This window comes from Garra rufa, chromosome 11 (assembly GCF_049309525.1).
Source record: "Garra rufa chromosome 11, GarRuf1.0, whole genome shotgun sequence".
NCBI classification, from domain to species: Eukaryota; Metazoa; Chordata; class Actinopteri; order Cypriniformes; family Cyprinidae; genus Garra; species Garra rufa.
In genome coordinates, this window is record NC_133371.1 from 42,985,820 (window position 1) to 42,999,376 (window position 13,557).

The following is a 13,557-nucleotide window of genomic DNA, read 5'->3' on the forward strand; positions in this document are numbered from 1 at the left end:
TATATCTGTTCATAATATCACGTGATATTTGCCTTGCTGTTTTCAATTTATCAATTAATCTTGTATCTCAAATTTCTCTTAATATTAAATGCTACATATACTTTGTATTATTAATTTGCAGAAACACCCATAAATACCCATAAACTTGAATAATATGTTAATTTGAACATATAAAAATATAGTATTGTAGTATTGGTTACTCGTGTAGGTTAAATGTTGTTCCTCTTAACCTAATAACAATGTAAACATCAACTGAAAATCGCTAAGAACTTGCATTAGACTAAAAGGCACAGTAAACGCCACTGCTTGATTCCCAACGCTGCGAATACAACATGCAAAATGCACCATATGGAGCCTTTTTATCTGTTAAAGGCTTGAGAGTGGCTCACAAATTGAACAGGAAATCACCTAGTCCTGTCCATCAGTGCGGCAGGGATGAATAGAAGAGACATTGGATCACAGAGATTATTTCGCAAAATTTGAAAGTGCTGAGAGCATTTTTCTGAGGGATGCTCATCCACTATTAAAACTGTAATCATGTCAGATGCTTTATTTATACTGCCCATCATGTCAGATTACTGAACGCTGACAACTGTGGCTCTACCATTAAATCGCTTTTGCAGTCTGCGGCAAAGAGCCCGTGTCCCCAGCGTTAAAGCGCTCAGTAGGATTAAATGTTCAAATGTTTAAATATTGAGGACAGCGCAGTGGCCTCCTACAAACCTGCTTTTTTTCCAAATCTCTTCCTGGTAGCTGGAATCAGAGCAGCTCCGAACATCTGAATTTACCCTCCAATGAAATGGAAGAAAACCTCATCAGAGATGCAGGTGAAGCGAGGGACCAGGTGATTGAAGATAGATGGGAGAGAGACCAGTCCTAGTGCCGCATTTACTGCTTATCTGAAGATATTGCATGCTTCATTCGCCTTTATTATCACTGTATGCATGCAACTGAAATTATTACAAAATAAGAGTGGCCTTAAATATTTATAAAGGTATATGTTAGCATGTGTGTGCATGTTCAGGTTTTTTGTAGGTGCAATAGAAAAAGTATGTGAACCCTTTTGGATTTACCTGCATTTGTAAAGAAAGCTGATCTAATAATCTTATAGATCACAACAATAGACAAACATAGCCTACTTAAAGAAATAACACAGATATCAGTGATGTGTTCTCATGTTTTTATTGGACATGCAAATGGAAATAGCCATTGAGCATATTTTTAATGCACATTCTGTGGCAGTTTCATAAACAGCCCCTATGTCATCTGGTTTGACCAACTAGCAGTTAGCCAAGCATTACTTTTAGAATTTAATTTAGACCAATCAATAATTTTATGCAACCAGCCACTAGTCTTGCTGTACACAAATGTAATATATGTACATTAAATTTCCATATATGAAATATATTATCATATGAAGTATAAACATATACAAAACCTATAAGAAATTGAAACAATTTCATATATTAACATCTAGCCAATACAAATATGTTTATGTATGTGCAATACATTTTTGGCATATCCATCCTAAAATTAGTCAATACATGTTGATATTGTAAGAAAAAATAAAAATTATTTATATATATATATAGGCTGCATTTATTTGGTCAAAAATAGAGAAAAAAAAATCAGTAATGTTATGAAATATTATTGGAATTTAAAATATTGGTTTTCTATTTTAATATACTTAATATAAAAATATAATTTATTTATGTGATGCAAAGCTGAATTTTCAGCATCTTTACCCCAGTCTTCAGTGTCAAATGATCCTTCAGAAATCGTTGTAATATAATGATATATTATCAATGTTGGAAACGGTTGTATTGCTCATTTTATTTTATTTTATTTTATTTTATTTTATTTTGAACCTGTGATACGTTTTCAGAATTATTTGAAAAGCTTTGGGGTCAGTCTTTTTTTTTTTTTTTACTACTTACTACTTTTACTACTTACTGCTTTTACTACTTACTGCTTACTACTTTTATTCAGCAAGGATGTGTTAAATTGATACAAAGTGATAGTAAAGACTTATATTGTTGCAAAAAATGCCATTTTGAAATCCTAAAAAAAGTATCACAGGTATCACAAAAGAAAAAAAAAAATGAAGCATCACAACTGTTTCCAATGTTAATAATAAATCAGCATATTAGAATAATTTCTGCAGGATCACGTGAGACTGAAGACTAGAGTAATTATGCTGAAAATTCAGCTTTGTATCACAGGAATAAATTATATTGTAAACTATATAAAATAGAAAACTGGTATTTTAAATTGCAATAATATTTCACAATATTACTGTTTTTATTCTTTGATTTTGATCAAATAAATGCAGTCTTGATGAGCATGAAATACTTAAAAAAAATAATAATAATAATTTATGTAAGGGTTTTCATAAACCGTTAATTGATTTGTATTACAGTTTTTGCCTATTGCTTACACACTTTTTGCAGAATTTGGCTCATTATGTCAAAACTCTACACACAAATAAATCAGACATAGCACTTGGGGATTAACAACTCACATCTATGCCAAAATGAAACACAGCAATCAAAACTTAACACTCCTTTCTAAAAATGAAATTCTTGCAACAAAACCATACACACAAGGACCATTTGAATTAGTCTTTCATATCACCCGCAACACACTGATGGGCTTTATATAAAACACTGCAGTCTTTGTGTTTGTATTTTTATTGTCATTTTCTCAAACTCAAAAGTAGAGTTTCTGTAATCAAACATTTTTACACAAAAAAAAAACATTCATACAGAAATACAGAAAAATAAAATCAAATATCCTCAAATTTAGCAACAAAACAAAAGTAAAAAAAAAAAAAAACAGGGGGGCCAGGGGCTTATGGATCCCGCCTTCTGTTCGGATCTGGCCACAAGACCTCATCAACATCACAAGCGATGTCCTCGCGGGCTAGGCATCGGGGAAAATATCGCCTTGTGTGCCGAATCCACCCTTGGATTGATCCCACTTCAATGTCTCCGCATGCCTCTTCCATTGCTTGCAGAAGAGTCATGCGGGCGTGTGGTTGCCGATCATATACTTTCCACCGCCACGCTGAAAAGAATTCCTCGATTGCATTTAGAAAAGGGCTGTAAGGGGGCAGGTATAAAACTGTAAAATTGTTATGGTTGTTGAACCAATCTCGGACCAGAGCTGCCCGGTGGAAACTAACATTATCCCAGATGATAACAAACCTGGGCTGTTCTGGTCTCTCCTGCACAACAGCATGTAGTGCATCTAAAAATGCAATGATCTGTTCTGTATTGAAGGGACCTAGAGTGGCATGGTGATGCAGGACTCCTTGGACACTAATTGCAGCACACAAGGTGATATTTCCCCCACGCTGCCCAGGGACATTCACAACAGCCCTTTGCCCAACTACGTTACGGCCCCGACGCCTGGTTTTGGCCAGATTAAAGCCTGCCTCATCCACGTAGATGAACTCATGTGGCAGTTCGGCAGCATCAAAATCCAGAACTGTCTGTATCAGAAAATATTGAGTAGTGTTACTGAAAACACATAAAGTAACTACAATGTCTAGAATTTCACACAAGTAGGTGCTGGGTTGGGTCAAGCTGCAGGCTGGGCAGGGGCAGCATAAACCGTCATTCCCACATCAATATATAGTATGTAAAGTAAAGTGACACATACCTGCACATAATCATGGCGCAGATCCTTCACCCTGACACTGTTCCGCTCAAATGGCACCCTGTACAGCTGCTTCATTCTGAAGTTATGTTTCTTTAGGATGCGACTTAGTGTAGAAATGCTGACCCGGTTGATATGGTTGAATACATTTCTGTCTTCAATGATGCGTTGTTGCAACTCTCGAAGTCGGATTGCATTATTTTCTCTGACCATTTCTATGATGGCAAGCTCTTGTTGTTCAGTGAAGAGCCGTGCCCTTCCACCCTGAGGAGGTCGTCCAATCATTCTGTAGAAAATGCCACCACAAGATGTCATTGATTAGGTTCTTTTTCACATACTGTAATTTCAAACTGTACATAGTACTGTATCATCACAATGTTTTTCTCTTTTACATATACTTCACAGCACTACCTATTTCTGTATAGTACAGTTACTGTAATATGATACAGAATCATGTGACACATACAGTAGGTACAGTCTGGAGTGGAAACTTGAAGATATACCTGTTCTCCAGTCGGAATGTTCTTATTATCGATGCTACTGTGTAGCGACGGAGGTTAGGGTGGACTCTTTGCCCAGCCTCCCTCATGGACAGGCCATGATTTATCACATGGTCCACCAGAGTAGCCCTGATGTCATCAGACACACGTCTACGCACTGGTCCTTGTCTTTGTACTCGTCCTCGTCCTCGTCCTCTTCCACGTCCGAATCCTCTCCCTCTTTGTCCTCCTCTAACTCTGACTCTCATGGCCTCCATGCTTCCAAAGTTCTCAAAATGGTTTACCTGAGGCCTATTTGTAGTGCTAAGGCTCAGACCGATTGGTGTTCTGTTTTCTGTGCAAGTGTTTTCAGGTGTGTATGTAAGTGCCTACAATTGCCAGATTAGTTTTGCATTTTGAACAGAGTGTTAACCCAATGATAACAGGTGATTTTGTTTGTGAACAATGTGTCTAATGTAAGAAAACGTGTGTATTGTTTCGCAATAAGTGTGTCACAGATTTGCAAACAAAGTGCAAAGTTGACAATGTGTTTAAGCTATGGTTACACTGTGTTTAAAGTATGCTTCAAGAAGTTTAGGTATTGAGGCTTTGATCTAAGCATTCGGTTTTAGTGTTTAAGCAATGGGCAAAAACTGTATATATTTTTTTAGATTCATTTTTAATAAAAAAAAAAATCATGATCCAATCAGATTACAGTGGATACAATTTAAATTCCACCCAAAAGTAAACATCCTGTTTCACATGTAAATATGTCAGATTACCAAAGAGAAGTGTGTTACAAACAATATTTCAAGTTAACTTTAAGATACTGTGTATAATTCAGCTATTTTTTTTTTTTTTTTTATAATATCTGAATAATAGCTGTGTTGGTTAAAACAGTCTCCAGTTGTGATCTGAATTATGCCCGTGAGCAATATGTCAATATCCTCAGGCGGCGACCGGCTCCATTATTTCACTCGGCCCGTGAAATGAAATGAATGTATTCAGCCGCTTCTTGTTCTGCTTCTCTGGGACTATTAGGTTCACAAATGAGAGCGAACACGCATTTCTCAGCAGCGCAAGAAGGATCCTAAAAGCTTGGGCATTTTAAAACTAAAATGTCAACACGTCTGTCTGTCTGCCGTGAGAATATATTTGTTACTCGGCCATTTATGCATCTTGTCACCGATTCTTTATCCCATTACAGGGCTGCCACAAGACATGAGTGATGACATTTGTCCTCATCCCTTTCAATTACTACACCTCAAAATCACATACACAGACGCTATATGCTCATATTGTCTTTTAAGACGTTAAAACTGAAATAAAATAAATTGACTTAATTAAATTTGTTTACCTGCAGTGCGCCCACGGGAAATCAAAAATAGAGGATGCACTTCATTCTGAGAGCAGGTAGCATCAAAACACATCCTTTGGTGGATGAAAGCAACACTTTTGCCTACATACCGCATGCACTGATGCTCTAAATCACTGATTTGCAATTACAAAGCATGCTTCTGGTGGAGAAATGCTGTTTGCATCATGGAAAGTTTATTATTTTCTGCAATGCAGATATGTTTATAAAGAGCTATAGGAAAGTGTTACACTTCCTCACATCATTTCTGGGATTTGGAGAGGGCAGCCATGGAGACATATGTTCAACGCGCAGCACGGAGTAAATGCTCAGAATGCACTAATGGCGCTTCTGTTTGACAACTTTTTCAAACATCTGTTGCTGAACAGAGGTGTGACTAAACTGTTTAGCATTAGTTAAGCTTTAAACAAGAATATGCATTTACCACATAGTCATTTAAAGGAGAAGATCAGTTCCAGAACAAAAAATTACGTAAAGAAATTGTTTTTGGAGGCAGACATTTCAGTTTGAACTTCCAAAATGCAGTTTAAAGGGTTACTCCACACAATAATTACTATTGTAAAGAGTATGACAAATTTTCACATAGTTTTATAACAGGTTTAGAGGAAGTTAAGGCAGACAAATACACAACCCTTATGAAAATTAACCGTGTTTTTACTAAAAAAATAAAACCAAAAACCATGGTTACTATAGTAATGGTAACCACAAATTAACAATGGTTTTGCTACACTACGTAGTTTCACAATGGTATTTGTAGATAACTCTGGTTATGCAAATGGTAATCAATCCCCCCAAAACATAGTTACTTTTACCATAGGCCTAATAATACAATGGTTAATTTTTCTTAAAACAAAACATGACCCATGATAATGCAAAAACATGTTCAGTTTTACCATTTTTCTATGAAGATATATTCAAGATGTTGCTATTATTGCACTACACTCAAAATAAAAATAAAAGTTCTTTATTGGCATTGATGGTTTTATAAAGAACCTTGAACATCCATGGAACCTTTTAAATGCAGAAAAAGTTCTTTATAGTCAAAGAAGGTTCTTTAGATTTTTAAAATGTTTTTCAAAATGGTTCTTTTAAGAACTGTTCACTGAAAGGTTCTTTGGGGAACTTTTTATGTGATGATGATGATAAAGGCCATACAAAAGATATTGTCTGTGGTTTCAAAATTTGTGGGTATATAGGATGGTCTGGATAAGTGTGAGATTTCCCGGCCTGAAATTTTGTCCTAGTCCACCCCCGTAGTCATTAACACACATAGCAAAATATCATCTAATTATCGTTATCAAGAAAATCACAGAAAATATCGAGATATTGTTTTTTGTCAATATTGCACGCCCCTAAGTTAGGGTATGTTGAAAAACCATTTCATGTTCTCCTCCAATTTTAAAGGGTTACTCCACCCCAAAATGAAAATTTTGTCATTAATCACTTACCCCCATGTCGTTCCAAACCCATTGTCCCATTGACTGCCAAGTAAATAACACTGTCAAGGCCCAGAAAAGTATGAAAGATATCATCAAAATAGTCCATCTGCCATCATTGGTACAATCTGAATTTTATGAAGTGACAAGAACAAGAACAAAAATTTTGACTTTTTCTTCTCCTCCGTGACACTTTCTGCAAGCGTGTTCATGAGTTCACGAGCAGACCACGATGCATGCGTACTGAAAACGTGCCTCAGAATTTAGGTTTCTACAATTTATTTAGTAGTTTACTACAGTCGTGGCCAAAAGTTTTGAGAATGACACAAATATTAGTTTTCACAAAGTTTGCTGCTAAACTGCTTTTAGATCTTTGTTTCAGTTGTTTCTGTGATGTACTGAAATATAATTACAAGCACTTCATATGTTTCAAAGGCTTTTATTGACAATTACATGACATTTATGCAAAGAGTCATGCTCTCAATCAACTTCTGGGCCAAATCCTGACTGATAGCAACCTATTCTTTCATAATAACTTCTTGGAGTTTGTTAGATTAGTGGGTTTTTGTTTGTCCACCCGCCTCTTGAGGATTGACCACAAGTTCTCAATGGGATTAAGATCTGGGGAGTTTCCAGGCCATGGACCTAAAATTTCAACGTTTTGGTCCCCGAGCCACTTAGTTATCACTTTTGCCTTATGGCACGGTGCTCCATCGTGCTGGAAAATGCATTGTTCTTCACCAAACTGTTGTTGGATTGTTGGAAGAAGTTGCTGTTGGAGGGTGTTTTGGTTCCATTCTTTATTCATGGCTGTGTTTTTGGGCAAAATTGTGAGTGAGCCCACTCCCTTGGATGAGAAGCAACCCCACACATGAATGGTGTCAGGATGCTTTACTGTTGGCATGACACAGGACTGATGGTAGCGCTCACCTTTTCTTCTCCGGACAAGCCTTTTTTCAGATGCCCCAAACAATCGGAAATAGGCTTCATCGGAGAATATGACTTTGCACCAGTCCTCAGCAGTCCATTCGCCATACTTTTTGCAGAAGATCAATCTGTCCCTGATGTTTTTTTTTGGAGAGAAGTGGCTTCTTTGCTGCCCTTCTTGACACCAGGCCATCTTCCAAAAGTCTTGGCCTCACTGTGCGTGCAGATGCGCTCACACCTGCCTGCTGCCATTCCTGAGCAAGCTCTGCACTGGTGGCACTCCGATCCCGCAGCTGAATCCTCTTTAGGAGACGATCCTGGCGCTTGCTGGACTTTCTTGGATGCCCTGAAGCCTTCTTAACAAGAATTGAACCTCTTTCCTTGAAGTTCTTGATGATCCTATAAATTGTTGATTTAGGTGCAATCTTAGTAGCCACAATATCCTTGCCTGTGAAGCCATTTTTATGCAACGCAATGATGGCTGCACGCGTTTCTTTGCAGGTCACCATGGTTAACAATGGAAGAACAATGATTTCAAGCATCACCTTTCTTTTAACATGTCAAGTCTGTCATTCTAACCCAATCAGCCTGACATAATGATCTCCAGCCCTGTGCTCGTCAACATTCTCACCTGAGTTAACAAGACGATTACTGAAATGATCTCAGTAAGTCCTTCAATGACACCAATGAAATGCAGTGGAAAGTTTTTTTTTTTTTTTCGGGATTAAGTTAATTTTCAGGGCAAAGAAGGAATATGCAATTCATCTGATCACTCTTCATAACATTCTGGAGTATATGCAAATTGCTATTATAAAAACTTAAGTAGCAACTTTTCCAATTTCCAATATTTATGTAATTCTCAAAACTTTTGGCCACGACTGTAGAGGTGACTATGTCAAGTTGATATACATACAGCATAGATGTACGGTAAAATCAGTAAATGATGTAATCAACTAGATGATGAACACTATTAACAGTATATGTTGCAATCAAACTTATAGCACAATTTCGTAGTGCTGTATGCTGTTTCAGGCCTGGCATCATCAGAGGTCCTCTGAGGAGTTGGCATCATCTCTTCTCGGGTATTCTGAATTCAGACTGAAGCTTGTGTAATTCCTAGTTACCACGGGATGTTAATCCCATGGCAGAAACAGAGAAACAAATAGAGAAATAATTAGCGTAGCTGCTGTTCTAAGCAAAAAAGATATGTTCAGCCCAAGCTAAAGGATGTTGATGTGCATTTGATCAGATGTAACTGAAGTACAAAGTTATAAGATACATTATGTGAATGCTTGGCTAAAGAGATCTTTCATCTAGATTTAAAGGTGCCATAGAATGGAAAACTGTATTTACCTTCATGGCATAGTTGAATAATAACAGTTCTGTACATGACATACCGTGAGTCTTAAACACCATCGTTTCCTCCTTCTTATATTAATCTAGTGTTTGCAAAAGACCACTGAAAAAGAGGCCAATTCCAACAAAACAGCGACTATTACGTAAGAGACGTGATCATTAATAATTACGCCCCCAACATTTTCATAGCCCAATCATCAGAAGTTCTACAGGTAGACTATTGTGAAAAAAACAAAGCGAGGACAATAGTGAAAATGGCAGATCACGGGAATAAATTTGTTATGTTCCAGGTTGTGCAGGAGATGTTAAGTGCAGGGATGGGTTGGTGTCTGTACTCAGAAAGGCACAGAAAACTAATAATAAGGCGTTCTAATAAAATAAGGCGAGCCACTGAAGGGACACGGTTAGCTTCTTGTTAGCGCTAGCCTGTTACATTGCAGTACATAAGATTTCACTTACCACATAAACACAGTAAGGAGAGATAACTGGCGAAATATTTACAGATCCTGAGCATCACTAACAAGCATCTAAACTTGTAAAATATGTGGTTAGTGCTGCCGTTGTAGTATAACCTTACACAGAGCTCGGTAATCGCAAATTAAAAGTGAAAGTAAAATGATCGTGCATTCAAAACGGCAGTTTCAATGACCTGCATATTAATAGCGGCTCGGTTTCCGTGATTAAATATATATTTTCCTCCTTGTGCCAGCTACTGAATGAGCTGCTCTGTGAAACAGCAAATCAGAGCAAAGCTCATCATTATTATTCATGAACCTTTAAAGTAAGGTAATAACAGACCATTTCATTCTAGGGACAAATCCTAGGGTTGTAAATGGACTCTGTTTCTCCGTTTCTGGAGAATTTTTGCCCTTTCTTATGCCATATACCTTCTATGTAGATATCAGAGAACAATTTAAAATATTGTATCAATGCATTCTATGGCACCTTTAAACATAGAGCGTTTGTCTGAATCCCGAAAGTTATCAGGAAGGCTATTCCAGAATTTCCGAGCCAAATGCGAAAAAAAAAAGCTCTCCCTCCTTTAGTGGACTTTGCTATCCTAGGTACTAACAAAGGTCCTGAGTTTTGCGACCTTAGGGAGCATGATAGATTGTAGCGTGGTAGAAGACTAGTTAGGTATGTAGGAGCTAAACGATTAAGGGCCTTATAGGTAAGGAGTAATATTTTGTAACTAACAATGACAGCCTTGACAGTTTTATTTACTTGGCAGTCAATGTGACAGTTATAAGCCTCCCAGTTCTCGTCCAAAATATCTTAAATTGTGTTACGAAGACGAACAAAGCTTTTACAGGTTTGGAACAACATGGGGGTAAGTGATTAATGACAAAATTTTCATTTTGGGGTGGAGTAACCCTTTAAAATTAGCTGCAGAAGTACCGACCCAGTGTTTACACAGTGAACGTGCATGGAAGGTCAAAAATGAAATTTCACTAGATAAGACCCTTCTTCCTCAGCTGGGATTGTTTAGAACCCTTTGAAGCCGCATTTAAACTGCATTTTCGAAGTTCAACCTCACAGGCACCATAGAAGTCCACTATATAGGGAACATTCCTGAAGTTTTTTCCTCAAAAAACATCTTTATGACTGAAGAAAGAAAGGCATAACATCTTTGATGACAGGGGTGAGTAAATTATCTGTAAAGTTTTGTTCTGGAAGTGAACTTCTCCTTCAAGCAGCAGAATATTGTAATAAAACGTGAGATAAACATCTTGGTAATCTTCTAAAAACAGAAAAAAAATTGATGGAGAGTGATTGTATCACAACATACATGGCTTTGCTATACTATCACTCCGTCATGCCAGCCAATCAGGTGGAAAACACATGTAGACGGGTTATTACCTTCATCGGTTAACAAAGCATTTCATTTCCACCTTCATGTAGCTGTCATTCCATGCAACATGACTGCAGTTCCCACAGTAGCTATTATAGCCTGTCTGCAATTACCACATGGAGCATTAGCGCTTATCATAATTGGCGTCATGTTAGGCACAACCGAACTAATAGCAGTCAGTCAATTGAGTCTCTGCGCCATGGCTACTCACACATTGACAGGTAGATGTCACAGATGCAGAAATTCCATCCACGGCTTTTAAGCTCCAGGTTGCAAATCTCCGAGAATACGACGGAATGATTAGAGTCGGATGGGAGCCATTAAAATGGCAGACACGTCATGTTGCGAGAAAGCATAGAGTACGCTTGAATACACTTGGCGTTCTGGAAATGTTAGCACCGCCAGGAAATGAGCCTGGAATGAAAAATTAAAGACCTTTCTTTGCCAAAACCGATGGTGTAGAAATGTAACAAAGTGCATAAGCAGTGATTTATTATTGAAGTTTTATCTAGTCGAGACTCTCTGCTGAGAACTGGCCTGTCGTTTAGGAGAGATTCTGGAGCTGTCAGAGCACTTCTGGAGCGGTGGCTCAAAAGTTCCTGAAACAGAATCGAACAGAAAGAGCAGGCAGGATAGCTCAGGATGATGGAAATGTTGTTTTTACTCCATTTATTCAGACTGGGTATTTTCTTGTTCTCTTCCTAGCAGATAATTAGTGGTGTTTAAGGCTAATTACTCATTATTAGTTCTATATATTTGGGATTTTATTTCAACAAACTTTTCACTTTTTAACCTTAAACTTTTTAGTTCATCTAAAATAAAATTCAGATTAGATTTTATTCAAAAAATATTTACATTTGTAACAATATTTACATTTTTAATATAATTTATGACTGTTTGTTACAACATGTATGGTGGCGAAAGGGCGGAAACTTTCCAAAAACCATGCATTAAGAGAGGGGTGTAAACCTTTTGAATTTGAAGATCAGGGTAAATTTAACTTGTTTTTTCTTCTGGGAAACATGTAAGTATCTTCTGTAGCTTCTGAAAGGCAGTACAATGGAAAAAAAAAATATTTAGGCGGAATAAGAAAAATGTACACATCATCATTCTGTTTCAAAAGTTTACACCCCTCTTAATGCATGATTTTTCCTTCTTGAGCATCAGTGAGCGTTTGAACCGTCTGTAATAGTTGCATATGAGTCCCTTAGTTGTCCTTAGTGTAAAAAGATAGATCTCAAAATCATACAGTCATTGTTGGAAAGGGTTCAAATATACAAAAATGCTGAAAAACCAAAGAATTTGTGGGACCTAAAGGATTTTCCTGAAGAACAGCAGGCAGTTTGACTGTTTAGGACAAACAAGGGACTCATGAACAACTATCACTAAACAAAACAAAAGAAAAGAAAAAGAAAAAGAAAGAAAGAGCTGTGGATCATTCAGGTAACAACACATGTAAACTTTTGTATGTATGTATGTAAACTTATGTATGTAAACTTTTGAACAATATGTAAACGCTTTAATGTGAAATATCTTATTCAGGTCAGTACTAAATAAAACAAATATAATATATTATAATATATTATTTTGGTAAAATAATTAACATTTTAAAAATTCTGCAAGGTGTATGTAAATGTTTGACCTCAACTGTAGATGACCAGAAACACCCAGAAAACCTCAGGGCCCACATGCAGTTTCTTCTCAGCAAATGTGCTGTGTTTTGCTGTTTGATCTTAGCATTGTTTATTATTATTATTTAAATAAAAAAAATAAAAAAAAAGTTAAATGCAATATTGATTTTTCTACAACTCATTTAAAGCAATTATTTTGACAAAATATCAATTACAAGTAAGACAACTTTTGCCTTAAGGAGGGAATAAAAATCTCAATTTGAGTCATATTTTCCAATTGGGTACTATTATTACTTGATCAAATTTGTGGAACTGTGTAACGGCCTCAGGCAATGAAACTAAATACTGCTTTCAATCATGTTCCCATCTGCAAAATGGCATAAAAAAACACTTGTTTTTCCTTTCAAAGTATGTGAACAAGTGCCGACTGAGGCGTCTACTTAATTGTTGTGTAAATAGAGATCTTGATGGCATCTACGTAGACTTGTTGACGAAAACGTTTGTCCACTCCATACAAAAAGGCTTTGCAATCACATGAATGTCTGTGTCATTTTTTTTCTCTGCAAGGACATCTTCTAATGGTTCTGCGAAAAGCTAATGATGCTCTGGGAAAGCAAATAAAAACGACCAGAGGAGAGTATGGATGTGCAAAACGTGGAGGAGATCAGGTATGAACGAGTGGAGGAGTTACAGAGAAAGCCTAAGGGATGGATTATGCAAGCAAAATCTTGATTTTTGAATCTGTTTGAATGCAAAACCACACAAGCAAAAGAGAGATTAATCAGTAGAAAATGCTAAAATAGTGCTTTGCATGTGTAGATTCATGTCATCCTCTGATATC

The 13,557-nt window shown here is 36.9% G+C and overlaps 1 protein-coding gene across 1 annotated transcript; it reads right to left on the bottom strand.

Annotated features, from left to right (window-relative positions):
- Positions 1-2,430: 2,430 nt before the first annotated feature.
- Positions 2,431-4,763, bottom strand: LOC141346139 (uncharacterized). Its single transcript, XM_073851053.1, has 3 exons — positions 4,164-4,763; positions 3,664-3,946; positions 2,431-3,493 (listed from the first exon to the last, which is right to left on the bottom strand). Exons 1-3 carry the CDS (start codon positions 4,415-4,417, stop codon positions 2,852-2,854), a joined length of 1,179 nt encoding a protein of 392 aa, XP_073707154.1. The 5' UTR covers positions 4,418-4,763; the 3' UTR covers positions 2,431-2,851.
- Positions 4,764-13,557: the final 8,794 nt, after the last annotated feature.

What these genes read in the sequence shown, in the direction of transcription:
- LOC141346139 (XM_073851053.1), bottom strand. Translation starts at nt 4,417, where the DNA reads ATGGAGGCCATGAGAGTCAGAGTTAGAGGAGGACAAAGAGGGAGAGGA. An exon ending in ACATTCCGACTGGAGAACAG is followed by an intron (nt 3,947 to 4,163) that starts GTATATCTTCAA and finishes CATTTTCTACAG; the next exon opens with AATGATTGGACGACCTCCTC. An exon ending in TGCGCCATGATTATGTGCAG is followed by an intron (nt 3,494 to 3,663) that starts GTATGTGTCACT and finishes TTTCTGATACAG; the next exon opens with ACAGTTCTGGATTTTGATGC.